Below are 27762 nucleotides of genomic sequence, written 5' to 3'. Positions count from 1 at the left end.
TAGCTTTTTAGGTTTCAAGTTGAGAAATAAACGGGCTACCCGTTTAATTTCGGGTATACCCGTTACGCCCGCGGGTCTAAAAGAGTGAACTCGTTTAAGTTTTTTGTTTTTTTGTAGTATTATTAAATGGGCCATGGACTTAAATTTTTAAAACTGACTCGTTTAGGCCCACGGATATCCTACCCGTTTTAACATCACTAATCATTGGGAATGATTACAAACTAATTAAAAAACCAAACGACCAAAATATGGAAATAGTTAATTTTTAAAATTTAAAATGTAGGTAATCAGTATCTTCAATCTGATTCATGTAATTATTTTTCATATGCTAATTCTAGAAATAACTATATAAATTTGATCTGATTACTAAACGAAAATTAACATAAACCATACACATTATTTTACAAATCATAAATCGATATGGAAAAGATAATCTTTCATTACCATATTCATAAAGCAAAAGTGAGAGAAAGAAGATGGGCCTTCAACATTTCATTAGGCCCAAACGTTTCAAATTCATTAAAAAAATAAACTAAAATTTCCCAAAAAATTTCGAAACCCCAAAAGTTTTGGCGCTTGAGTGACGCGCTTATTTCGCCCTCAAACCTCCTCAGATAATTTAATTACTCGTCACACGATTTTTTTCTAGGGTTTCAGTCTCACTCTCGTCTCTTTACTCTGTTCAGTTCTCTTCGTCTGCTCCGACTCAAAAATCATGGCGCCGAAGCGTAAGAGAGCTCCGACGAACGACGGCGATACCAAATCCGCTCCTAAACCGAGGAAGAGAGCTCCTAAGCGAGCTAAGACGGTGCAAGAAGCGCCGGTTGAAGTGGTCGAGGAAGGGGAATTGCCGATTGCGAGGTTCTTGGACGAGCCTATACCGGAATCGGAGGCGAAGACTGCTTGGCCTGACAGATACAAACCGATTGAGGTATTTTTTTCACTTTTCGGAAACTTGAATCTTGGGTGTTTGAGTGTGGGTTATGTATGAAATGGTTAGATCTGTTTGAAATTTGCTGGGATTTGTTTCAGATCTGTTGATTTCTGAAGGAATTTTGCTTTTGTTCTTGATTTTTTTTTGGTTCTCAGGTGAAGAAACCTGTAGCTCGGTCAAGGGGAAAGAAGAAGTAAGTTGTTTGAGTCCTTTTGCTTCTAGCGCTTAATCAGATAGTTCGGTTTTACTTTTGTTTATTAAAAAATGTGTTTTTGACTTTGTTTCTTAAAGGACTGATTAAGTGATTTCGTTTTGTAGGGATGATGATGTTGAAGAGATAATTCGAGCTCGATGCCATTTTAGACGTGCTATTGTTGATGAATCCATTACATATGAGCTTAATGATGATGCTTATGTGCAGGTATGACTCTATTTCCGAATGAGAAAATTACCTTTGAAAGCATCGATTTACAGATTGTGAAAGACATTATGTTTCTTGGTGTTTGAGTTTGATGATTATTGGGTTTATACCACTTTGTAATGTGCCAGCATTGTTAATTTTTATAGAATAAATGGAAGTGCAGGGCGGATAATTTGTTAATTTGTCTCTGTTTGTCATGATTTATATTTCTGCAAATGCTAATGAAGACACATTGATAATAGCTACCTTTCCTAGCTGAGATCTCATCTAAAACAATAACCACTGATGGAGGCTTATCATATTGTTCTATGCTTTTACAAAATAATTAGATACTTTACTATACATAACTTATACTGCTCACAGTTTAGTTTTATTTTGTTTATTTAGGCTGGTGAGGGAAACGCGCCTTACATTTGTAAAATTGTTGAAATGTTCGAAGGGGCTAACGGGAAGTTATACTTTGCGGCTCAATGGTTCTACAGAGCTTCTGATACTGTAAGAATCAAAAGTTTATTGTCCTTAACCTTTTCTTTTTCTATGTTTAATTGTCTAAAATTTTGGGTTTCCTTAACTTTCAGGTAATTGGCAACCTCAATGCTCTGATAAGTGAAAAACGTGTGTTTTTCTCGAAGGTTCGAGATACAAATGAATTAGGCACTCTTGTCAAAAAGCTTGAAATTTTGATGATTTCCTTAAATGTACGTACTTATTTCATTTATAGTCGGTTGTTATTTATAGTGTCTGTTTTTGGTTATTCGGTATCTTTGTGCAATCTTCCATTGATACTAACTTACAAATGTTTCTCATGCCAGGAAAATACTACTGAGACTATCGCTGCAACAAAAAACTGTGATTATTATTGTGATATGAACTATCTGTTGCCTTATTCAACATTTGAAGCTTTTCAAGAAGGTTAGTGCTTTTAACAGTTGATCTTTCAAGTTAGCATTTCTTTCCACCGTCAATTGGACATGCTGCAGTTTCTGAAGATAACTAATCATATATAGATCTTTCCACTGTGCAGATACCATGATGGCTATAAGTGAAAGTTCAACAATATCTAGCGACAATGATGTAAACGGAGGAACTGCTGTTATATCAGAGGATGACGAAACTTCCCAAGCCAATGGTGCTAAGAGAGAGGCAAGATTGCTTGACCTCTACTGTGGTTGCGGCGCAATGTCCACTGGGTTGTGCATGGGTGCAAAACTCGCTGGTTTGAACCTTGTCACTGTGAGGCATTTTTACTTACTAATTATATTGTTTAATAGTTTGTCAGATTTGTTTAATCTCTTTGATGCTAAATTTTTGCTTTATAAAAATGATTTCTCAAGAAATGGGCTGTCGACATGAATGCACATGCGTGTAAAAGCTTGGAGCATAACCACCCAGAAACACAAGTACGATTCTCATTATTTCTTTGTGTTTTCCTTTTTTACAATTCAATTTAGTCCCATATGTTTAGTCTCAAAAGTCACTTCATTTTAGGTAAGAAACATGTCCGCAGAAGATTTCCTGTTGCTGCTTAAGGAATGGGAGAAACTATGCATTCATTTCTCTTTGAGAAAATGTCCAAATTCAGAAGAATATAATAACCTTTATGGGATGGACGATGAAGATGAAGATGATAGCAAAGAGAGTGAAAATGAAGATGATGGGGAGGTATTTACAGTGGCAAAGATTATTGGTATTACCTTCGGCGATCCTAAAAATATAAAGAAAAGTGGACTTTATTTGAAGGTATTGTTGCTCTGTTTGTACAAATTTTACTCTATATTTCATGGTTTTGCCTTCTTATAGCCACAATCTTCTCTGATGTTTTGATATAATAGGTACGGTGGCTGGGTTATGCTCCTTCGCATGATACATGGGAACCTATCGAAGGACTCAGGTAAACATAAGAAAAAGGGTTTTCCTTAAAATAATATGTCAATAATTTGTTAAAATCTCTAAATTTATCTGTAAACAGTAATTGCCGGGAAAAGATCAAGGAGTTTGTTGAAAGTGGATATAAATCTGGCATCCTTCCGTTACAAGTATGTTTTTTAATACCCTGATACATTTGCTCTCTTAAATTTCTGAAACCTGTGCAAAGTTCTTTTATGTGCTAAGCTCAAATACGTCTTATGTATTGATAAAGTACTTATATTAGTTTGTGTTTGATTGTTCATCAAAACTGTATTGTTGTGTGTCAATTAGTTGCAAGTTGCTGAATGGGTTAAATAGAGTTAGTAACTGAATAGTTGCGGATTAAAGCACTATCATGGAATTGGTGATTAGGTGGCAGCTGTCAGAGAAGTCCTCACTTTATTTGTGAAATATAAGAATGTCATGTCACTGACACTAATGCCTACACACTATTTTAGGGAGGTGTTGATGTTATTTGCGGCGGTCCGCCCTGTCAAGGAATCAGTGGTCATAACCGCTTCAGGAACACAGAGGAGCCTCTAAACGATGAGAAAAATAAGCAGCTTCTTGTTTATATGAACATTGTGGAGTTTCTAAAGCCAAAATACGTTTTAATGGAAAATGTGGTTGACATGCTGAAGTTTGCTAAGGGTTACCTAGCTCGTTACGCTGTGGGACGGCTTATTCAAATGAATTACCAGAGTCGGATGGGAATGATGGCTGCAGGTGCATATGGTCTTGCTCAGTTCCGCATGCGGTTCTTCTTATGCGGTGCACTCTCTAGTGAGGTAAAACCCTTAATGTTATTTCTTTGTTCTATATATATGAATAGATGGTATTCTTAATTTGCACCTTTCTGTTTCAGATGCTTCCTCAATTCCCACTTCCAACTCATGATGTAGTCATGAGAGGAAATGTTCCTGTGGAGTTTGAGGTAAAAGACCCAAGAAGACAGTGAATTACTATTCCATGTGTATAGCAAATACTCATCTTTGCTTATATTTGATGCAGAGGAACACAGTAGCCTATAATGAAGGCCACACTGTGAAGTTGGCAGACAAGCTTTTACTTGAAGATATAATGTCAGATCTACCGGCTGTAAGTCTTGATGTGTGGCTTATCTTGACTAAAACTTAGTTTATTTGTCTAGCATATTTTCGTCTTACTAAGTTTTACTTTGAGTTTAGGTTGCAAACAGTGAGGTGAGGGATGAGATACCATATGACAAAGATCCCATAACTCCATTTCAGCAGTTCATCAGACTTAGAAAAGATGGTAAGATTCTATCTTTTGTTATTTGGGGATCGACGTAAAGCAATAAAAAAAGACAACTACTGTGGCAACTTGAGGTTCATTGAAAAATTGTTTATAAACTTTTTGAACAGAAGTTTTAGGGTCATCAACAAATTTCAAGTCTAAAAAGCATGTCTTATATGATCACCATCCCTTGAATCTGAATATTGATGATTATCAGCGTGTTTGTCGTGTCCCCAAGAAAAAGGTACAACCTTCTCACATTCGTTGATCTTATTTTTTTTGGTTCTTGTTTGTTTTAGTTTTCTAGGATTTTTCTGATTTTTTCCAATACAACTTTTGGTATTAGGGAGCAAATTTTAGGGACTTCCCTGGTGTAATTGTTGGACACGGTAATGTAGTTCACTTGGATGAGAGTATGGAAAGGGTCATGCTTGAATCTGGAAATCCATTGGTAGTACTATTATCTCTTTTTTTTGGTCCTCATATAAAATTTGCTTTTCTTTTGTATTGACTAACTATGTTATTCAATCAGGTACCCGATTATGCCGTGAGTTATGTTGACGGGACATCATCCAAGTGAGTTTCATTTACCTTTCTTTACCTCTGTAAATCTGAAGTTGCCTAATTTTATTCTATTATAGAAGTGTGACCTAAACCATTTGCCTTTTTTTTTTAGGCCCTTTGGACGCCTCTGGTGGGATGAGACTGTCCCTACGGTTGTCACTCGAGCGGAACCACACAACCAGGTGAGACCTCTCATGAAAAATAACTATCTGTTCTGAATTTTGGCGTTTAGAGACTAAAAGACACAGTTATTATCGTGTTCTAGGTTTGCATAGATTCCCTTTGGGTGTGATAGAAACATTGGAAACAACATAAGAGCTACCTATTTGACGTTGTTTCTGATTGCAGGTGATCATTCATCCCCAGCAAGATCGTGTTCTAACCATCAGAGAAAACGCCAGGCTCCAGGGCTTTCCTGATGACTACAAACTCTTTGGCCCACCAAAACAAAAGTGAGTAATCGGGATTCCGTTTGGTTAGAGTTTTTGAGATTTGAGATTTGAAATTCAGTCTAAATCTTACATAAATATTTTCGTTTTCCAGGTACATTCAAGTTGGTAACGCGGTTGCAGTTCCAGTAGCGAAGGCCCTTGGATATGCTTTGGCAATGGCATTCCAAGGTCTCATAGTAAGAAACGATGATCCACTTCTTACTCTCCCTGAAGGTTTCGCTCACATGAAGCCTTGAACGCAAATCTTCCTTCCGAGCTTTCATGAACTCTGTTGATTTCATTGTCCTTCGGTTTATCTTTGATTGTTTTCTAGGGAGTTTGGATTTTTTTTATTTCTGTTAAGTTTGACAATTTCCAAGTTATTGTTCTGAATTTCTCTAGGATTTTCGTTTAAATCAGATTCTATGGATATCTCTAATGTGATTCTCTCTTTTTTGATCAAAGTCATTGTTTGGTTCGTTGGGTTACAAAAACTTTTTGCCTCTTAAAAAATATGATCTGTTTTGGAGGTAAATCATATGAAGTGCTTGCTAATAACCCCATGAAGCCCAATAGAAACATCGGTACTTAAACCCAAACATCGGCATTTTAACTTAGAGACAAACCCAAATATTTGAGAGATTATGATGATATTCTCTCAAAGAACTTCTGGAGTCTGGAAACTGGAAGATAGGATTCCTTGTTTGGTTTGGTATTGTATTCAAGCTTGTTGAGGTTTATGTTTTGTGTGTGTTTTCGTTTATGATTGGCCTCTTCCATCATTGTATTCTATTTTGCTTTGTAGTATCAGTAGTTTGCTGTATATCAGTATATGGCTCTCTTTTCTTACGAGGTGTTCGTTTCAACGGCATTTAACACAAGTTTGTAGTGTATTTCTAAAAGTCTTAATATATTTAAGGTTTTAAATAACAAATATGAAAGGAATCACACTTTTTCCTAGGATTCGGAACATATTTTTATTGACCCGATACATGTCATATAAGTATTTTTCTCCCAAATTATTGATTTTCATATAAGTAATCAATATGTATATCCCGGCAAAACCTGTTTACAGATTATTGAAAAAAACCTGTAATATAAAAATCACTGGTTAATCAACAAATTTACATAGAATACAAGACTGGTCCACTAACTCGAACATCGTCGTTTGTGTCGGGCATGGTCTATTAATAATACAAATATACATCATCGATGAATCGACTTGACGCACCGAAGCTGATTAGTTATATTAGTTTTCCTTTCCGAGAACTTCCTAGATTATACCCAACAAGCTATATTATTTTGTCTTATTAATAGTGTGAAGATTGTATTAAAATGGATACCTAGCTCCTATCAATTTGTTAATTGTCCCATTAATATTATTATCTTCACCCAATTATAGATCTGATGGCCTCCCTCACCACTAGTTTAAATACTAGTCTGAATTTTTAATGCTAAAGAAAGCGAAAAATATCACGTTATATGTTGAGTTTATGTAACTAATAAAAATAGATGAATGACTCGGATAGATGTGGACATCCCCTTTTGTATCTTTCTCGTATTATATTTAAAATCAGTGGTTGTATAAAATAGCTTCGTTCCAATCTCCTTTTTCACATGGCTAAGTCGTAATTAAACGTTTGTGTACACATTATGTGATCTTTCTGTAAGTTTATGTATAGCTATTAAGATAAATTAAATTACATTACTAATCAATGTTTTAAAATTAGCTAAGCTCAAGTCATTATTGCGATATGCTATATGTGTGGGGTTTGAATTTGGGTTGTGATAAGGTGACAACACTATTCCAAACCATTATGCTATGAGTCATGATTTCGTAGTAAATTATTTATATAATACAAAAAACATCATGATAAGCTATTCAACCATTTCTTTAAATTAATGTTTACTGATACAGTTTGCCGTTTTGGTAGCGGAAGAAACGAGTCACGTATATAACTAGATTAGTCCATATATGTTGACGTTTATAAATTATATTAATGCATCGTGACGTATATCTAATATGAATTGGTGGGTAAAATATCTATAAATGGTAAAATAGATGATGACTTACCCATGCTTTTTTTTTATCACCATGCTACTTGCTACATATATCTAATATGAATTGGTGGGTTTAGTTAAAAGTTTACTGCTTTTCTTAAAAAAGTTTGATGCATGTAGAAATGTTTGTTGTGACTTGTGAATTTTTTTTTTTTGACAGTCAAACCCCATATATTAAGTTATCGGAGTTGAATCTTTCCAAGAGAGAGCCAGTTAGGTACCGATGAGCTTACATAGGAAAAACAGAAACTTCATGCTCTTGCACATTTCGCAAGTTTATCAGCACAGATATTTTCATCTCGGGAAATATATCTAATACTAAAATGAGCAAATCTATCTCTGAAATGAGTAAAATTCTTCAATTCTGATGAAAAGGTAGGTCAATCCTCGACATTAGACGTCATCTTTAGGAGGTCTGAACAATTCGTAGCAAAAAGAGCTTTATCCAAGTCCAACACTAATAAGCACTCCATAGCCCAAATAAGGGTATCTAACTCTGCATGTAATGGGGATAAGCTCCTGCGCGATCCTTTTAGCCCCATGTGCAGGATTCTATTCCCCATAGACGCAATCCAGCCATGCCCACTCCTATCCACCTCTGTGTGCCAAGATCCATCTATAAAGCATACAAGAGATTCTTGAGGAATTGGGCTCGAAGGTATGCATGCTTCGACTACCGCTGGTGCTACGTCTCTGTTATTTGCTCTTCTCCAAACTTCTTCTTCTTGGATAGCTTTCTCCAGTGTATCTTGCGGAGACTCAGAGATATTTTCAAACACTTTCTTATTTCTTGCCTTCCAGATGTACCACATCATCCACGGAAACGTCCTCAAGTTTTGATCAGTTGCACCAGAGTCTCTACCACGCCCATATAGAAAGTCTAGGTTGCTATATAAGGAAGGTGAAGGGAACACCATAGGATGGGAAGGGATTGTCGATAAAGCCCATACTTGACGTGCTGGGGGGCATTCAAATAGCATATGGTTTATAGTTTCCTCCTCCACTCCACATCTAGGACAATCTTTGTCTCTACCAATATGGCGATAATGCAGGCGTTGACATGTTGCCAAGCACCCAGTCACACATTGCCACACGAAATGCTTAAGCTTTCGTGATGTTTTTAACTTCCATGCTTGCGCCTTAAGTGTCGTAACACTAGGCCCCTGAGAAGGGGGGTCGCGAGCAGGGCGAGAGATAGCTCTCGCGGCTTCATATCCAGATTTAACGGTATAATTTGGAGACTTTGTCAGAGTCCAAGAATAACCGTCCCTCAAGGCATTCAAGCTCGGTTTAATCCCCAAAATAAGGGTAACTTCTTTCGGGGGAAGAGTTCCCGAAGACGTTCAATTTTCCACTTTTTTGTGTTAAAATCTATCAAGGTGTTAACACAAATCAAGGGAATTCTCTCATTATTTAAACTTTGGGGTGGCCGTGCTACCGTATCTGGGATCCATGGTTCAGTCCAGATGCACGTATTAAAACCCGAGCTTATGGTCTTACGAATTCCGTAGGAAAAAACATGCTTTGCTGCCAACATACTCCTCCAACCATATGAAGGTCGATTTGATACTTGTATCTCTAATGGATTACAGTAGCGAAAGTATCTCCCTTTTAGAACTCGACTAAGAAGGGAATCTGGATATCTCAGCAATCTCCATAGTTGCTTTGCCAAAAGGGCAAGATTAAATTCTTCTAGTGTTCTAAAACCTAGCTCACCTTCCGAAAGTTGAGTACACATTTGCTCCCATGATAACCAATGTAGTCCTTTATTGTCTGCTTTATTGCTCCACCAGAAATTGGCTACTGCGCTAGTTAATTTTAAGCATATAGATTTTGGTAAGAGAAAACACGACATTACATATGTCGGAATTACTTGCACCACTGATTTGATCAGGACTTCTTTGCCTCCCTTGGATAGAGATTTTGAAGTCCATAAGTTTACCTTCTTATGGAGTCTATCCCTCACAAATGCAAAGACTTGTTCCTTTGACCCATGAATCTTCTCAGGGAGACCCAAGTATGTACCCATGCCTCCTTCTTGTGATATCCCAACAATAGATTTGATCTCTTGACGTATATGGGACGGGACCTCGGTTCCAAACATGATGGAAGATTTGGAGAAGTTAATTTCTTGTCCAGATGCCTCGCTATAAAAGCGGATTATATCGATAATTTCCTTGCATTGCCGAGGATCGGCTCTGCAGAAGAATAAACTGTCGTCTGCAAAAAGTAAATGGGAAACGCGTGGGCTTGCGTTCGAAATACGTAAACCCTGGATCTTTCCCTCACTTTCTGCGTTCCTAATCTGAGCAATTAAGGCCTCAGTACAAAGTATAAATAGGTATGGAGAAATTGGATCCCCCTGACGAATCCCACGTGTTGGCCTAATCCGTCCCTTAGGATCTCCATTGATCAAAATACGGTAGGAGACGGAGGTAATGCATTGCATTATCCAACCCACCCATTTTTGATCAAATCCCATTTTTTCCATCAAAGCTCATAAGAAATTCGATTCCACCCTATCATAAGCTTTACTCATGTCCGTTTTTCTTGCCATAAATCTTTTCCGGTTGGCCTGATTGGAACGGAGGGCATGAAAATTTTCTTGAGTAGTGAGAATATTATCTGTGATTAATCTTCTTGACACAAAGGCAGATTGGGTTTCAGAAATAAGTTCTGGTAAAAAGCTCTTGAGACGTAAGCTCAGATTTTTTGAGATCACCTTATAGCTCACGTTACACAAGCTAATAGGGCGAAATCTTGACATTTCACGAGGTCGTTCTCCTTTCGGGATTAAACATATGTTTGTCTCATTTAGCTGTGAATATGTAAGCTGTCTTTTGTTTGGGAACTCTTTCACCCTCACTATTTTTTTTCTTGAACAAACACCTATCACCATTAGATGTGTTTGTATGAGTATGAAACGTGACTTATATAGTTAGATGTGTCTGTTAGACAGTAAATCATCAGCTCCCGTCCATAACTTCAAGAAAACTTTTAAGATACAAAAATGAGGTGAAACGAATAGATGGAGGAGGTTAGGTTTAGGTTAGATATTGCAAACTAACCTCACGTTTCTTCCCTCACTTATATAAGTGTACTGTGTACCAAATCCCTTCATTATCTATTTATGTACATACTACATATCCTCGGTACCCACCTTGGGCGTTCGGCCAAACCCGATCAAACCGAACCGGACAACCTGATATTTTCCTTTATCGGCGTAAACCGAAGAGAATAAAGGTAACCATTCGGTAAAATTTATTTGAGATTTCGGATTTTGGTTCGGTTTGGTTCGGTAATCGGAACCGATCGGTTTTCTTCCAACCGAGATTTTGCAGCCATATATAAGGCTAATAATTAGTCACAACCCTAATTTGTTTTGTTCTTCTTCTTTGGCTGCCACTTGGGAACTCGATCCACCATTCATCTTCTTCTCCTCTCCTCCGATGTAATCAATAATTATCAACACATCTCTTTCCCTACAATAATTCATTATCTTCAACATCCTCTTTCATTCTCTCAAATCTCAATCATGGTTAAGAAAGGAATCTTTTCACAGAGATTCAATCCATAACCACAAATTTCTTAAGGGGTAAGCTCTTCTTCTTTCTCTTTAATTCTACATTTGATTCTTTCCTCTGTAAGCTCTTTCTATGTATTGATAACTTCGGATTCAATTTGAAGAATTTTAGGGTTAGATTTTCAACTTCAAAATCAGAGATTATCTATTATTTGTTTAGATTTTACTTTGTTTAGGGTGCTAGTGTTGTGTTTGTGTTCCTCATCTTTGTAAGACCTAACCGTTGTTCTTTGTTGTTTGATGATTTTATTTTTACTGGTTTATGTAATCAATTTTCATGTGGTTTCAATGATGGCAGGTGAAAAATGGACGCCCAGAACCGTCAATCTTCACCGTCTTAGATCACCATCCACCGCAACCACAACTCGCCGCCACAACATGTCTCGAAAACCCTAATGTTTGGTGGACCTGACATTTAGGCTTTGCAGTTGTTTTCAGATTGGTTTAGTTGTTAATGGGTTGGTTATCTGTTTAGGTCAATTACTTTAGTTGTTTGTAAATTTGTATTAAATTAAGCCCATTATCTAGTTTTTTTTTTATTTATTCGGTTTCAATTCGGAACTGATTTAAAATCCTATAACCGACCCGATTAACCTGAGTACCAAACCGAACAACCCGACTCGAACAACCTGTTTCTGCCGAACGCCCAGGACAAGAATAAACACATATATATGCAAAGACGTCAAAGCCATAAAAAGAAAAATATGGCGTATATATACATAATGAGACAAAAATAAATTAAAAAATATCTCGACTCCTTGACATATAGAAAACATAACCGTGATCGTGGCACAACCGACAACTACTGAGTTTCAGAATCGCTAACCAATAGACAATACTCTACCCCTAATTTGCGGTGATTAATTTCAGGTGAATTCAGATGTATTAATCTTAACGCGTAGAAAATAAGCAATTGAGGTGAATGCATTTTGTACAATTGTTTTTTTGTCATTAAGAGAGCAAATACTCCATATGTCTCGTCAAAATTGATGTTTAGAAGCTTTTACACATTTTAAGAAAAGAATGATTACTGAGTTTAAATATATTTTTTCTATGACTAAAGAGATACTCCCTTTGTCCATGATAAATTGATGTTTTGAGATATTTTTTTGTCCCACAAAGACTGATTTTCTACAATTTTGAATTAACTAAAGTTAATATTTTGTAAACTTCAAGATATAATCATTTAAATTTCTAAACTGTTATTGGTCTACAACTAAACAATATATATTTAGTGAGAGAAAATAATTTATTTTAAATCCGTAATCATTGTTTTCTTAAAATGTGTAAAATCTTCGAAACATCAATCTTTTGGGAACAGAGGAAGTATTATTTAGTTTTAAATCAAGAAAAATTCAAAATTTTAAATATTTTCAATGATTACTTCTTGAAGTTTACAAAACATCAATCTCTGTGGGACAAAAAAATATCCCAAAACATCAATCTTTACGAGATAGAGGGAGTACAATTTAATATATACTCCTTTCCCTTTTTAGTTGTCATTGTAGAAAAAAAAATTGTTTTACAACTAATTTTTTAAATTTTTCAATGCATATATTTTTTGGTAAAAATATCAATTTTTATTCTAATTAGGGTCACTGGGCGTAATTGTAAGTCAGTAGGGTCTTGGTTCTTAATAGAGAAACATGTGCCTTGACTTTCCTCCTTCCCTCATGCCCAGTCGAAGTCCAAGACCAACCCGGTCTGTTGCCAATGAGAACATCCAAAAACTCTCTCGACCAAAGTTTGCTTTAGCCGCCAGAAAAATCAGGTTCTCCGTTCGTTCTCTCTGGTGACTGGCGCTCATCGCCGTAACTGTGAAAGCCCCCCGATGTTATGTTTATAGTTTGTTTTGTTCTTGTTTGGGTCGCCCGGCTAGATCTGGTGGTTTGATGATGTTGTTGGTGTGCTCAGCGAATGAGATGGCCTTCACGGTGAGGCTTGCCCCATGGTCTTTTGAGTGTTTTTCTTCCTCTCCCAGCGGTTCAAAGAGAAGTCTCTTTTTCTTTGTCAGATCCGACGTGTCCTGGTCTCTTAGGTGATACTTCTTATTTATGTGGTCATGGGTTTTTGTTGTCTCATGTTTGACGGTCAAAGCAGCCATGTCTGTGAGGATTTCTGATGAAAAATAAAGATGATGATGCTAGATCTTTGATCAACAGTTGGTGTGAAGAATAATTGCCATTGTGGTTTACTTGTTCCTGTCTCAGATTTTGTTTCTGATCTTGCGCCTTTTTCGTTTTTAAGTCGTACTTACGGAATGACTGAGGATCCTTATCAGCTCCGTCCAGCCATTGCCTTTTCTCTCAGTCTTTGTCTCCTTGCTTCAGCATGTGGTTCCTATTAGGTCCGGCTCCTTTCTTAGCAGAAGTTTCGTGCATAGTGTTTGGTTGCTAGTCTCCAAAGCTTATAGTGTTTTCTTGTCCTTAGTGTTCACAGCGTGTGTTAACTTCGAGAAGTTTTGTTTGCTCCTTGTCCCTGCCTTCATTATTTGTTTATATATGATCACCTTTTGAAGAATTCTAGTTAGATGTAATGAGACGCATCAGACGTCGTCGTCGCATCATAAGTGTGTTTGAGTTTCTATGAACTTCAATGAGTGCTCTTTGCTTATCGGATTATGATGTCCTTGGTTCTCGAGAGTCTGGTTCTCATCATAATAGGAGAAGGTAAGTGTTATCTACGTAATAAACCATATGTGTTTTTCAAAAAAAAAAGTTTCTATACTATTTTGGTTTTGTCACTTTAAAAATCGTTGCCTTATTATTTTTGCTTATAGTTTAAGGAGTCGTATTCTTTCGATCTAGTTTCGATATTATTTATTTTGTATTTATAGTTTAGTTTTTTGTCCTCTTTCCATAGGGTTTAGTGTCTAAGAAATTTTTTTTTTCTTCAATAGTGACTCTGAGAATTTCTAGTTGTCTGCTAACTTAAATATCTCTTTTAAATAAATATAATTTTTTCTTGGTTAAAAAACAAATTTTAATAAAATTCAGGATGATAAGAAAAAAATTATCGTATCGCCCTCACATTCTTTTTCTTACTTGAATTGAAAACATTTTTTTTTTAGATAATTTTAATTTTAAATTATATATTGTAAACAAAGAAAAAACTGTTTGAAGACTACTACATTGAAGATGATAAGAAAAAAATTATAGTATCGCCCTCACATTCTTATTCTTTTGCTTACTTGAATTGAAAATTATATTAAAAATATATTTTAATTTAAATTATATATTATAAAATGAAAGTAGAATATTAAAACGACATAGTTTGTTAAATTGAGAAAATATAACTTTTAAGAACTTACATGGTCAATAACCTCTACAAACAAATTATCCCTTTTCTTCGAAATTCTAATTTATGTGTTTCTTTTTCATATATGAGAATGCATTAAAAAACAATTGTTATTTGTGAAAGAATTTTTCATCAAGTCTCTCTACTAAAAAAAGATCTCAATTTTTTTTGTTCTTTTAGTTGTTTATGTTGAATTTTAAAATCTTCCGTTCTTCAAACCCCATATTCGACTAACTGAATCTAATATGTTATAACTAAAATGAGCCTAGGTGATTGATGAGATTATATATACAAACCACCTGGTGTTAATTTGGTTTTGCACTTAGGTGACCTTGAAGTCGTCATCATCATGATATGTTGTCTTCTGACTGTTCAGATTCTTTTATGTATTATGTATGTAACTTGCACTGTGACTAAAATACATATATAATAATACATAATATATAGGCAAAAAGAGGATATTTATTTGTTTCATCAGCAAGCACTCGACAATCGGCGGTGGATGCACTCGACGACGAACGCATATTGTTTATTAAATGTGTGTGTTAGACTATATGCCATGCTTTCCGCTAAATATGGTATTACTAAATCATAACTGTCCACTACCTCCTAGACATTTTAATTTTGGAGAACTTTAAGAACTACGAACATAATGCGAGAGATAAGGAGTATATATTGTAAGGTGCATGTCCAAATTACATTCATGAATACGTATAGATCTAAGTCTTGATTCATTAGAAAATTTATTCTTACTTTAATTTCTTTGATATCTCAATTTTCTTGGTACTAGATATATATCCTAATTAAAGCCATGTATCTTTACATCGAAAATAATTTTCTTAGTTTAAGCTGATATGGATTTATCTCATATATAATCTATCGTCGATTAGTGGGAAAAATCAATTAACAATAAAATAATAGTAATGCACAAACATTAAAGACCTAGAGATGAGTTTTCACCATATATAATCAAAATTATTTTATCTTTTCGTCAATCTGATTACTTAAACTGATCCAGATCCATTCTCTAATTAACAAAATATGGATCATGTAGATAAATCGTTTGTTAAAGGCTAAAAGCGTTAGGTTTGCCATATAATCTATTTTAACATTTTTGTATCATCCTGTCTTAATCTTTATATCCAAACAAGCTCTAACTAAATTCACTACAATCCTAACAACCAAACATAATCATTTCCTTATATGATAATATTAATTTCCTAAAATATATCTATTTAATTTAACTCAATATGTTAGATTAAAATATAATTATCCATTCACATTTATTTAATCTTATATTTAATTTTTTAATTACTATTTAAAAATAAAGTTAATAGAATATTTAGATTTTTTTCATCATATTATATGATTTGAATTTTTATAAACGGATATATATATTTTATTTGATTTGATTTGAAGTACATTTTTGTCCAATCACTTTTTGTCTACTTCCGATCGAGTTTTAAGTATAATTATAACCGATTTAATTATTTGGATCCTACTTAATATGCTGAATATTTTGGGACGATTTGTTATTAATTACATACCTATAATATAGCAACCAATCAATGCTCATTGTAACTTAGGAAATATCTAATTTGCATTTTATAAACTTAGGAAATATCTAATTTGCAATGTCGATTTTTTAGGGCCGAGTTTGACAAAAAGAATTAATAGAACAAATTATGTAATCACATCCTCTTAATTACATCCCTATAATATAACAACAAATTCAAATTAATAAACATCTTAGAAAAGATCTAATTTGCGTTTAATAAACATTTACATATTTGATAAGATCGTATTAGCTTTAAATGTACACTATCAATCCAATAATATCAATTGAGAATCAAAATAAAAATATGCCAAAATGTGCTCATTATAAATTATATTAATCAAGTTAATATTAGTGCCATATTTTAATATTACTAACATAACATTATAATATGTGCTTCTCTCACATGTTATTAACTAAATAATAAACTCATGCATAATCAACTACATTTTATACCAAAAAAAATAATTACATTTTATATTAAAAAAATAATAGATCTGTGGTGTACTATGTGATAAAACTTATTCTATCTTAACATTTTTGGAGTACATTTTTGTGTCATTTTCTCTTATCTTTGTATCCAAACAAGTCCAAACTAAATTCTCTACAATCCTTACAACCAAACATAATCATGTCCTTATTTGATAATATTAATTTCCTAAAATCTATCTATCTAATTTAAATCAATCTGTTAGATTAAAATATAATTCTCCTTTCATTTTTATTTAATCTTATATTTAATTCTTTTAATTACTATTTAATACATAAAGTTAATAAAATTTTAGATTTTTTTCAGCATATGATGTGATATGAATTTTTATAAACGGATATATATTAAAAATTGTCTTAGGATATTTGTATCCAAACATGTATATCCACATATAGAGTTTGGAATACATTTTTGGAATACAATAGGGTGCCATCACTTTTTACCAGTCTCGGGGCGGGTTTTTAACTAAAATTATAACGGTCAATTATTCAGACCCTCTTTAAAATTGCCAAATATTTTGGGCCAGTTTTTAATCTATAGCGTACTTATTTACATCCAATTAATGTCAGTTAATGCCATTGTATCTTAGCAAATATCTAATTTGCATGCCGAATTTTTAGGGCCAAGTTTGACAAAAAGAATTTATAACCCAAATTATGTAATCACACCCTCTTAATCACATCCTTATAATATAACAACTAATTCAAGATGAATACATCTTAAAAAATATCTAATTTTGCGTTTAATAAACGATTATATATTTGGTTATATATTATTAGGTTCAAATATATACTATTAATCTAATAATATCAATTTAAAATCATAATAAGAATATGCCATATCATTCATTTCTAAATCATAAATAACAAACTGTAAAATATATATTCTCAACTTGCAAATCACAACCGTTAATAATATATATATATATATATATATATATATTTAATACACTATTAACTACAAACACCTCTAAACCATTATAGTATTATATTAATAAAATAATAAATTTACGGTATACACGAGGTAAAACCTAATACCAAAACATTAACATACACGTGAATGAGATCCTAATTAGGTCTGACGAATCATCAGCAGCATGAAACCTCACTCTTGGTTTAACTTTAATTAATTCTCACGGGAGACATCTTTAAGTACTACTTTAATTTCTTTGGTAAACTTTAATTATATATATTGCTTGCACCGATACGTTACTTCTTTTGCTCGCAAAATAAATTTAAAAAAGCGCCCCGAAAAAAATATACATAATAACATCTTCCATGTATATTTTTATTTTTTTCTTTTAAATAGAGCAATTCAGAAATAAATTATTGTTTTACTTCAATATATTATTTTATTTTCAACTCTAAAATAGTGATAGTATAGAAAAATAAAAGTGAAAATAAAATTGCTCTGTATATAAAATAATCTTATATTTTTCTTTATTTTAGAATAAAATAAAGAATAAAATTGACGTAAATATTATACTATAATAAAATTTTAACTCTAAAATAAAGTAATGTTGGACATGCGCAGTATTGACGTTACAAAAAAAATTATTGGAGAAACCGAGTCATCATGACAGATCAGGCTTTTTTCAGCAGATGCAGAGGTAGAGTTATTTACTTAATTTTACTTTTTCATTTTCCTCGATTTCACGATTTTTAATTTCTCGACTTAATAATATATATAACTATATAATACTGTATATCAAGTCAGTACAGTAATTCAATTACATGTATATATATGTTACATTTATTTGGTCACGTTAAAAATAAATAGTTTAAGAAATCATATGAATGATGTTTGATCGCATCAATTGTCAAATTATATCAAAGTTACAATTTGATAATTTTTAGTTGAGTTTGTTTATTTATATAAAATGAAATTAACATCTTTGAAATTGTTAAATTTGATAATTTGATTATTGCGAGATCAACATCTTGAAATTAAATATGTTCTACTCTCATTTTTTAATCTTATGTTTAAGAACATAGTACAAAATAATATAATTAATTAAGTTTGTGAGTTCGTCGGCATAAATGAGTTAACATAAGAATAATGTCACATGAGAGTATGAGACATGATAATTTGTTTTAAAATAATAGAATAATGGATAAAATTATTAAGGAGGGCACATGTCCATTCATTTTTATGCCGATGAACAACCCCATCTTTTGTTATTATTATTATTATTGTGATACCAAACATTTAATATTCGCCTCTCGAACCGATAAGTGAGAGATGCGTACACACAACACGTATGCGGTAACACACACATGTACGTGTACATAGTACATGCAGTGGTGTGTAACGTGTTCGAAGTGACTCGATCGAGAACCTTTGAGATTGAGATTTGAGATGCAAATCTTCGTAGAAGTTCCAAAAAGAAAACACTTAAAGACATGGACTGAAAAAAAAACATATGAGATGCGAGATCTGATCTGGATCGGTTCGATAAGTCTTCAGAGGTTTTGAATCTTGATCCATGTCCAGATTAAATTCAGCTATTTTGATTAAATTAATTCATCATATTTACATTTGCTTATATATATTAAATATGTTATAGAGGTCATATATTAACTGATCTACAAACAATATCTCCAAGTTAATATACCCTTTTTATTATTTCCGCATGTATACACGGATCTTAATCCAAATCCTGATATTTTAAAACTCCCAAGTATCAGAAAAAAGGTTAGAAAAAAACAAATACAAGAGAAAACATAAAAAGGAGTAGAGTTATAATAAGGAACAATGGACAAGTTGACATATCGAGAGGGATGGCAAGTAACAGTGTGCTATTCCAGAAAGGCTACGAGAAGTCCCCACTTCCCTCTTCTTCCCCAAACATATTATTAACCTTCCTTCTCTTTAATTTGGACCACCTCTCTATTTAGTTTCCAAAAAACTTACCCTTTTGTAAGATACATAGATTGATTTTTTGGTTTTATACTCCAATAGTTAGTTGTCACCTCGGCCTATAGTCCCTTGAAGAAAATATCAAGCTGTCTAGTATTATTCCAAGAAACTACACACACACACAAAAAGGGTTAACGACGACTAATCTATTAGGTAACAGTACGGATTAGAAATCGACAAAATTTCCAAAAGTAGAGCTTAATTCTCTGATATCTTGATGTAATATCCTATGTCCTGGTTGTTTCAACAACTTTAACTAGCCAAATAGTTTTCAGAGGTTTAAAAACAATTCAACCGCACTGGTTATGGATTTGTCCCTTAACCGATTAAGAAGTAAAAAAAGTGGGTAAGGGATGAATAAAGTAAAGCGAAAGGACAAAAAAGAAAAAGCAAAGACCCGAAGAAGTGTATAAACAAAACCCACTTGCGTAACCCTACCTCGAACCATGTAGTTGTATTCATCATCTCACAAGTCACCTCTCTCTCNTTTTTTTTTTTTTTTTTTTTTATGTCGTTGTTTTGCTATTTTGATTTTTATATTCTTTATAGTTATCTTGCTTTTTTCCTATCTGTTTTTAGAATAAATTCTGGTTCAAGTCGGTTCGATTAAGGCGAAATTTTAATACTAGTATACTGTATAAGCTCGTGTACTTTTATAATTTATTATATATTCTTACAAGTTTCAGTACATTTTGACTTTTCAAGAACAATTTCATTTTTTAAATTAAAACTCGTATTCAGACTAGATGTTAAAATTAAATTTGATCAGCTGTACAAATAAATTAATTTATTATGCTTATTTTGTTTGCTTCCTACTTTTAGTATACAATGTTTAAAGTAACTAGTATTATGACTTTTAATTTGTACTATTTCTTACCCAAAAAAAGGAAAAGAAAAGAAAAAGCGTACAGACGTTGAAAAACCATAAGTTTCGTAGACTTATATTGATAAAAAGATGCGTACCTTCTTTATAGAGGTAAATTTTTCTTCTGTAAATTGATTATAGAGGTAGTTAAGGTTATTAATGTTTTGTTTCTTTTGCCAAGTGAGTAATATAATTAATAATACTATTTAAAGTAAAGATGGTTTGGTTTTACATTTTGGTGACCAAATTGGTTAGTTCCTTGGAGGGGGAAATTATTAACTTCATTATTTTCCAACGGTTCACCGCAGGTCCGCAAGTAGTACATTGGTTGTTTGCCTTTGAGATAAACGTTAGACTAGTAAACTAAAAACTATATATTTTAATTTTTAGCAAACGTACAAAATTACAGATTCAATATAATGTATTTACAAGAAGAAATTTTACTACTAAATCATAAATAATACTATTATAACCTATTTAATCTTTGATGTGATTTTCGTTTTATAGTAAATCTAGATATCGTTTAAACCGCATTTCATTAATCAAGACTGATCAAAATTAAGCGCAAATTTATGACTGGTTCACTAGCTTTTTCAAAGAAATTTCTAAGCTTACTTTTTACTTTTTAACATATATATATTTTTTGGACAAATAACTTTTAATATTTCTATGCTTCTACATTTCAAAGAAAATGACCAAAAAAGTGTAGTTCAATGGCTTTTTTGAATTGGTACCTAGAAGGCTCGTTTTGTTTAGTGGATAATAGCAAAAAAAAAAAAAAAAAAAATTTTTTAGATGTGGAACTTTTTTTTATTAGTAGCTAAAAATATATGGTTGAACCGGATGTCATCTGAATTTTATTTTTATAATTTACGGAATACTATATAGATTACAAAAAACCATTTCAAACANTTTGTTTAGTGGATAATAAAAAAAAAAAAAAAAAAGATAATTTTTTAGATGTGGAACTTTTTTTTATTAGTAGCTAAAAATATATGGTTGAACCGGATGTCATCTGAATTTTATTTTTATAATTTACGGAATACTATATAGATTACAAAAAACCATTTCAAACACGTTTTTCAATAGTAGTTGATACATACAAAATTAGGGGTACAACTTACAGCCATCTCATCTCAACGATTCAGAGACGAAAATGGTTTACGCGGTGGTTAAACGATAAGAATCTGTTTTGGACAGAAGAAAAATAAAAAAAAGGAGAGGCTGTCACTTTCCATGTGCAATCCACAGCCGTGAAACAACGACCGTTCGATCATCCCCTCGTAATTTACCAGCTCCTTCTGGAATGCTAATCCAACGGTAAGAAACAAAGCAGATATATATTTAACAAATCTCAATGACAACAACTTGATACTTTTTCTTTTGTCTCTCTTACAACATATATAAAAAGATTAATAGAAAACAATAGGACTACACATATCTCTTTCTTTCATCTTCATATATCATTTTTCTAAAAATTACAATATTACATGACAAAATTGTTAGGCCACTGCATTTACATTTTACAATTCCCACTGAGCAAATTTTCTCACCAAGTACTTCTATTTATGAACTTTCATTATTTCTGTCGGAATTATGTACTTCATATAATTTATAAGTATATATTATATGTACACAAATAAACTTATTGCCTCGGTAGAGATTTTATGAGTTAGAATTAGAATATTGGTGACAAGAACTCAAGAAGTGATTATAATATTTTAGTAGTACGAAATATCGATAGAAAACAATAGTACAATAAATAATAATACGATAAAAACAAGATACTATTAAAGTACTAAACTACTAACTAATCAATCCCTTCGCACAATCGCACCACCATTTTTTTACTGTCTCACTAAATAATTTTATACAAAAGAGAAGATGGTGTCTTACAAGTACAACGTTACCAGTCAAAGCTATATAAGATTATCATAAGTACAACATGCCTAAGATCTAAAAATTAATTGTATATTAGAAATCAATAATTATATTTGAATAGCATTATTAAATACATCTTGACGATGAGATGACACAAAATAGTTGTAGACCATATGTATTTAAAAAGTTCTCTCCGGGTTATGCGAAAAAAGGAAAAAGCATTTCACATGTCTCTCTCCTGACATGCACGAACCAACAAATTACTTCTTATTATTAATATTTCCTTTTGATACTAATCACGTTATTTGTTTATCAAATCAAATAAAATATAAAAAAACACATTTTGACCACAACCTTTCTCTATATAAACATTTTAGTCCTCCTCCTCTCTCTCATCACCCCAACGATTTTCTCTCTCTCTCTCTTACGTTTTAAAAAGTAAAAACAAATACCTCTAAACACCATCGTCTCTCTCTCTCTCTTCTTATCCAAACATGGCTGCAACAGCAACTGTATCATCATCGCCATTGAAGCGCCAAAGAGATGAGCAAGAACAAGAAATCATCATAGCACAAGAAGAAACAAAAAGACAAAAGCCTTGTTCATCTTCTTCCTCGTACAACCAAGTTCAATGTCTTCTAGATGATACAGAAGTAGTAGAAGATGAAGCCGACAATGACATAACTTCCCTAATCACTACTCTTCAGCAAGAAATCTCAACAGAAGAGCATAACGCTACCCTTTTCGAAGAGAACCCTTCTCTCTCTTCTTCTTGTTCCTCCTCATCTTCGTCTTCGTGCACCTCGAAAGAAGATGAGTACGAGGAAGATAAAGAGAAGGTGATGAAGCATCTTCTTGAAGCTTCAGACGACGAACTCGGGATCCCTAACACTGAAACTGGCGGGAGTAATTATGAGATGATTAAGAGTCATGAGACTAATCAGGATTACGTTAATGGGTTTAGTTTATTAGATGGGTTTGGTGTTGGGCTTTGGGAGCTAGAGGACGAAGCAGCTAATTATTACACGTTGCTGCAGTCAGAACTGTTCATGTAGACAAGGCTAAAGTAGGTAAAACAAGAAAAAGAGGATGGGTAAAAAAAGGAAAGTAAAAGACCATATTTTGATGATGAAAAAGTAATAAAGAAAAAGAAGAGACTATTTTCTTTAATTGAAAATTCTTTTATCATTATTGGGTTTTTGTTATTTTTTCCATGTGGATTTGACAAGTGTCCTCTTTTTATTTGTGTAGATACTATATGAATTATATTGGTTTGATTAATTTAGTGGGACTAATGATAATGATACTATTTTGTTGTTTTTATCTCTAAATTGTGTGTTACGTTATTAAAAGACTCAACCCTACGACATTTCAATGAACTTAATACAGATATATAATAAAATACGATTAATTCAAGTGGGTTACTGGTCCCATACCGGACCATAGTGTTTCCTCGTTTATTAAGATTTCAAAGACAATTTCTCCAAAATATTCATATATGTAAATCAGATTTAAACCCTTTTTAGTGACGTATAAACTTCTAATTGCGTACCATCTAGTACGTTCAAACTTTACAAATCACGTGTTTTGTAACGCATCTACTTTACTTGCCCAACCGGTATGATTTCATACCAAACTTAAGAGTAGTATTTTGATATGTGCAAAACTTAGAATTTTGTCTGTTTGTCGAAAGAAATTTTTGTTATTGTAAGATGTTGAGAGTAGTAAACGGATTACAAATTTATGGTATAACTTACAAGGGCCACCACGTCCTCAAATATTAGATAACTTTTTTAAAATTAGATCATCAAAAGTGACTATTTCATGTTGAATAACATTGGATTTTTTTCCCTCGATCTCTCAAATATCCGTATCTATACGGCCATACGGACCATACCTATGAATCTGTACTCATCATTATTTTGTCAATATCCAACTCTGAAATCTCGAATACTCAAAATTTTATGACAAAACAAATACTATATAATACTCCCTCTGTTATATAATATATGATGTTTTAGAGGTTTTTGCTTGTTCATAATATAAGATATTTTTAATTTTTGAGGCAACTTTTAGACTAATTTTATATTTTATTATTATTTATTTTATGTAGTTTTGTTTCTGATTGATTAAATTTTTTTAAATAAACATTTCTTATTATGCGTGCTTTGGCTAAAACATCTTATATTTTGAAACGGAAGGAGTATTAGTTTCAGTGTCAGTGTCAGGGATATATACCAAATCGAATCTAAAGGATTCATGAACGAGAATAGTTTGTTCAATCCTACCTATCCATATAGTCCCATGATGCATCCAGTCATGCTACCGCACGGATAATTCAAAATTACATACTTTATTAAAATTAGATATCAAAATTTTTGAAATTACTTGACAGCGCTATATACTTTCACATCTACATATTACGTACTTTAATTTTGTTGATATGTATCTAAACGCCACATCTAATATTTGGCGTACCGCGTACATCACTTGGTCGCGTGTTTTGGGATTTTAGTATTCTGCGGCTGAATAATACCTAGAGAAGCATTTCTTGGAAATGAAAATTTCCTTTATTATTGTTAAAGTGTAAACGCGTTATACACAAATGGTAGAACGGAATTTTAATATACTTGGAATCAGAACGAAGGAACAAATAAATCAACAAAATCAAGCTAGAAAATGTTGGATTTAATAATCTAGAAGCATGGTCCATGCATTGGTCTCTTCCTTAGTGGAGACGAGAATATAGCCATGCCTACGTTAATGGAGGCTCTAGACGAGTTGTAGAAATCAGAATAGAGACAAATTACAATTAAAAAAAAGAAAAGGATTCTTCAGTTTTCTTACTTAACAGAGATCATAGGCTAATGGCTAATATGTTTCTATATAAATCTAGTAATCTACACCATCTAGGTCCATAGCTTGAAATAAAAGGATTAACGAGTGTGTGCCTCGTGGTTCAGTGCTCATGGTTCATGAGACGGCAGCATCACGATCGTCTACATAAGATCGCTGCATACTTGCATGTATATACACGTACCATTACCAAATGAGAGAAGAGAATTATGGTTTAGCAATGTGATTTTTTGTTTTTCTGAGAATAATTCATAAATCTACTATATATGTATAAATTTGTGTTTCAATGATTACATGTGAAGTACGATGGAATGGTAAAATTACACGCTAATCACAATAGTCTGATTACTCTTGAACAACTTATATTTATTATAAATGCCTCCTCTTTAAATTATGAAAATATGAAATTGTCTGTCCACAGTCCACTTACGCGAGATTTTCCACTGACGCTATGTTCCACCAGTTCCAGACATCGATAATTCAACAGTTATCTCATTTTTGAACAGATCTAATGAGTTTTGATGATTAATTATACATGTCGTGTTTGTCGGGTAGTGGACAAAAGTGTAGATAATATCTGGAGTACATTATTGTTTTCAGCTAATTTTCCATAACTACATAAATATATAATGACAATAATGTATTCGAAATAACACAACTCTATTACTTCACGATCTTACATATTTTTTACACTAACTAAAACTATACTAAAATATAAAATACAGCCTTGATTGCATTATATATATTTTGAGTAATAACTAGATTTTAACTATTTTTTCAACCTAAAATTTTTAAGATTTAAGTTTTAATTATGTATAAATTTTTTTTGTTAAGTGTAAGATTATATAATTGTATTTGATTGTTAATTATAGGATTTAATTCTCAATTTACGGCAAGATAATTTGTTTTTACATAATCAAATTTTAATCAATTTACTTAAATATATCTAATATTATAATATTGATCGCAAAATAACGAAATGAAGAATTACCCGTGTATGATTGAATTAGTAATAATTTTAATTTTATATTAATATTGATCCAAATTATTTCCACCATATAACTATTTCACGTGATATTCTTATTTTTATTAGTAAATATTCATTATATATTTAAAAATTAAAGTATAAAATAATCTATATTCAGTGTGTTAAAAAAAAATCTATATCCGGTATAAAACGATAAGTCTAAAATAAACCGGATACAAACTTTTATTTTTGAATCAATAATTTAATCATTATCTTTCTTGACTTAATGTATTGTCAAGGCAAATTTTAGATTTCTTTTTTCTCTTTTTTTTTTTTTTTGAACAAATTTAATCATTATCTTGTTTTCGTTAAATACTCCAGAGGAACCAAAATAAATGTTTGCTTTAACCTTTTTTGAAGAGCGTTGTAGCATTGACTGATGTGTTGCTTGTTAAGAGTAGTAACCGATGGTTGCATGATACAGTGTTCTTAAGTGACGAAGCACTTGCTGATAAGTAGCCTGTCTTATGTTGTTACTGGGTTGTCGTTGCTTTATTTGACAGGAAATGATCAGCTCGTGGAGCAAACCATTTCTTGAATCGTTTGGCAACATGGAAGATCTTCAGTTGTTTGAGGTACTGATACTGAATTGCTTTGTCACATGTAGATCAGATTTTAAAACTTGCACAAGTGTTTTCTTTTTCCCCTCATTCTATAGGAAAACTTGTTCCCGTGTATAGGTATCATTTATAGACAAATGACTCCTGGGCTTTCCCCCCATAAAAAAACTACTTCTCCACGTCTTGCAAAAACCTAACAACAGCGAGAACAAAGTCCTCCAAAGGCAGGCTGTTTACGCATTTGGGGACCATTATCACTTTCGTAAACAAATCAAAGTTTTGAACCTTCTCACTGGGTACAGAAAATCTCCCTCCACCTCATCAAGTTAAGAATGCATAGGATTCACATAACCTTTCTGATATCTCTGTTGCACATACTTGTTGATATCTCTGTTGTTGGTATGTGTTGCTCTTTTTCCATTTCTCATCAATGTATATTCTCTCCTAATCGACAAATCCGGGAGAATAAGATGGCAAGTTTTGGAACGGCGACTCCAGAGGAAGTGTCTCAACTTCTCTCTTGCACCTCACTTCTCTTGGAAGATCAATGAGAGGTAACCAAACTGCTCTCTCTCTCTCTCTCTCTCTCTCTCTCTCTCTCTCTCTCTTAAACCATTTAAATCATAAGAGCATTGGGATTATCCCTGTACTGGTAAACATAACGAAAGACATCATCTATACTTTCTATCCTAAAAAGAGCAACACATACCAACAACACCAAGCCAAAGACAATTGTTAGTTCCTTGCAAAACGTTGCAATGAACACAGAAAAATGTTTGGAGAGTATCACATACTTCGCAAGAGTCTCTGGTTTTCTGCACGAAATTGATCAAATTATTCTCTTCTTGCCTAATTCCTAGGGATGAAAACAAAACAGTGACACCAATTAAACCAAAGACGTACGTTACATAGTTACCTCAATCTAAATTCTACTAAGAAAAAGAGAGTTACCATCTTTGTCTTGTTCATAGAACCATAGAAAATTGTTGATATCATCACTCTTCTTCTTCCTCTTCTTATCTATCTTTTTATTTTCCCCTCGCCATCACTTGTCTCAAGAACTGATTGCTTCTTTCCAGCTTCGTTCATGTCTGAATCCCTAATTTCCTCTTCTGATTCGGAATCGCATATCTCGTCTTCCCCTTTCTCCCCC

General features: G+C 32.9%; 2 protein-coding genes and 1 long non-coding RNA gene across 4 annotated transcripts; 2 read left to right on the top strand and 1 right to left on the bottom strand.

Moving 5' to 3' along the window:
• Positions 608-5947, top strand: LOC104750827 (DNA (cytosine-5)-methyltransferase CMT3-like). Of its 2 annotated transcripts, none has more exons than XM_010472676.2 (21): positions 608-931; positions 1090-1127; positions 1253-1355; positions 1743-1850; positions 1934-2053; positions 2168-2267; positions 2380-2588; positions 2690-2755; positions 2844-3095; positions 3188-3246; positions 3325-3391; positions 3722-4051; positions 4129-4197; positions 4275-4361; positions 4451-4538; positions 4652-4764; positions 4867-4971; positions 5053-5096; positions 5197-5266; positions 5433-5536; positions 5628-5947. In XM_010472676.2, exons 1-21 carry the CDS (start codon positions 716-718, stop codon positions 5770-5772), a joined length of 2493 nt encoding a protein of 830 aa, XP_010470978.1. In that variant the 5' UTR covers positions 608-715; the 3' UTR covers positions 5773-5947. The 2 variants fall into 2 exon arrangements, with proteins under 2 accessions (XP_010470978.1, XP_010470977.1); XM_010472675.2 differs by having other exon boundaries at positions 609-931; positions 4649-4764.
• LOC104750826 lies at positions 22572-23489 on the top strand. Its single transcript, XM_010472674.2, has one exon. The coding sequence runs from the start codon at positions 22661-22663 to the stop codon at positions 23219-23221; it is 561 nt and encodes a 186-aa protein (XP_010470976.1). The 5' UTR covers positions 22572-22660; the 3' UTR covers positions 23222-23489.
• LOC104750825 lies at positions 27263-27756 on the bottom strand. The gene is made up of 2 exons (XR_761722.1): positions 27561-27756; positions 27263-27465 (listed from the first exon to the last, which is right to left on the bottom strand). It is a non-coding gene; the product is annotated as an uncharacterized LOC104750825 (long non-coding RNA).

Source organism: Camelina sativa, chromosome 16 (assembly GCF_000633955.1).
Source record: "Camelina sativa cultivar DH55 chromosome 16, Cs, whole genome shotgun sequence".
Taxonomy (NCBI): Eukaryota; Viridiplantae; Streptophyta; class Magnoliopsida; order Brassicales; family Brassicaceae; genus Camelina; species Camelina sativa.
Note: the sequence above shows the minus strand (reverse complement) of the source record. Positions and strands in the feature narration are given on the sequence as shown.

Coding starts and splice junctions, on each gene's coding strand:
- LOC104750827 (XM_010472675.2), top strand. CDS start 716: ATGGCGCCGAAGCGTAAGAGAGCTCCGACGAACGACGGCGATACCAAA. Junction 1,356..1,742: donor ATGATGATGCTTATGTGCAG/GTATGACTCTAT, acceptor TTGTTTATTTAG/GCTGGTGAGGGAAACGCGCC. Junction 2,054..2,167: donor TTTTGATGATTTCCTTAAAT/GTACGTACTTAT, acceptor TTCTCATGCCAG/GAAAATACTACTGAGACTAT.
- LOC104750826 (XM_010472674.2), top strand. CDS start 22,661: ATGGCTGCAACAGCAACTGTATCATCATCGCCATTGAAGCGCCAAAGA.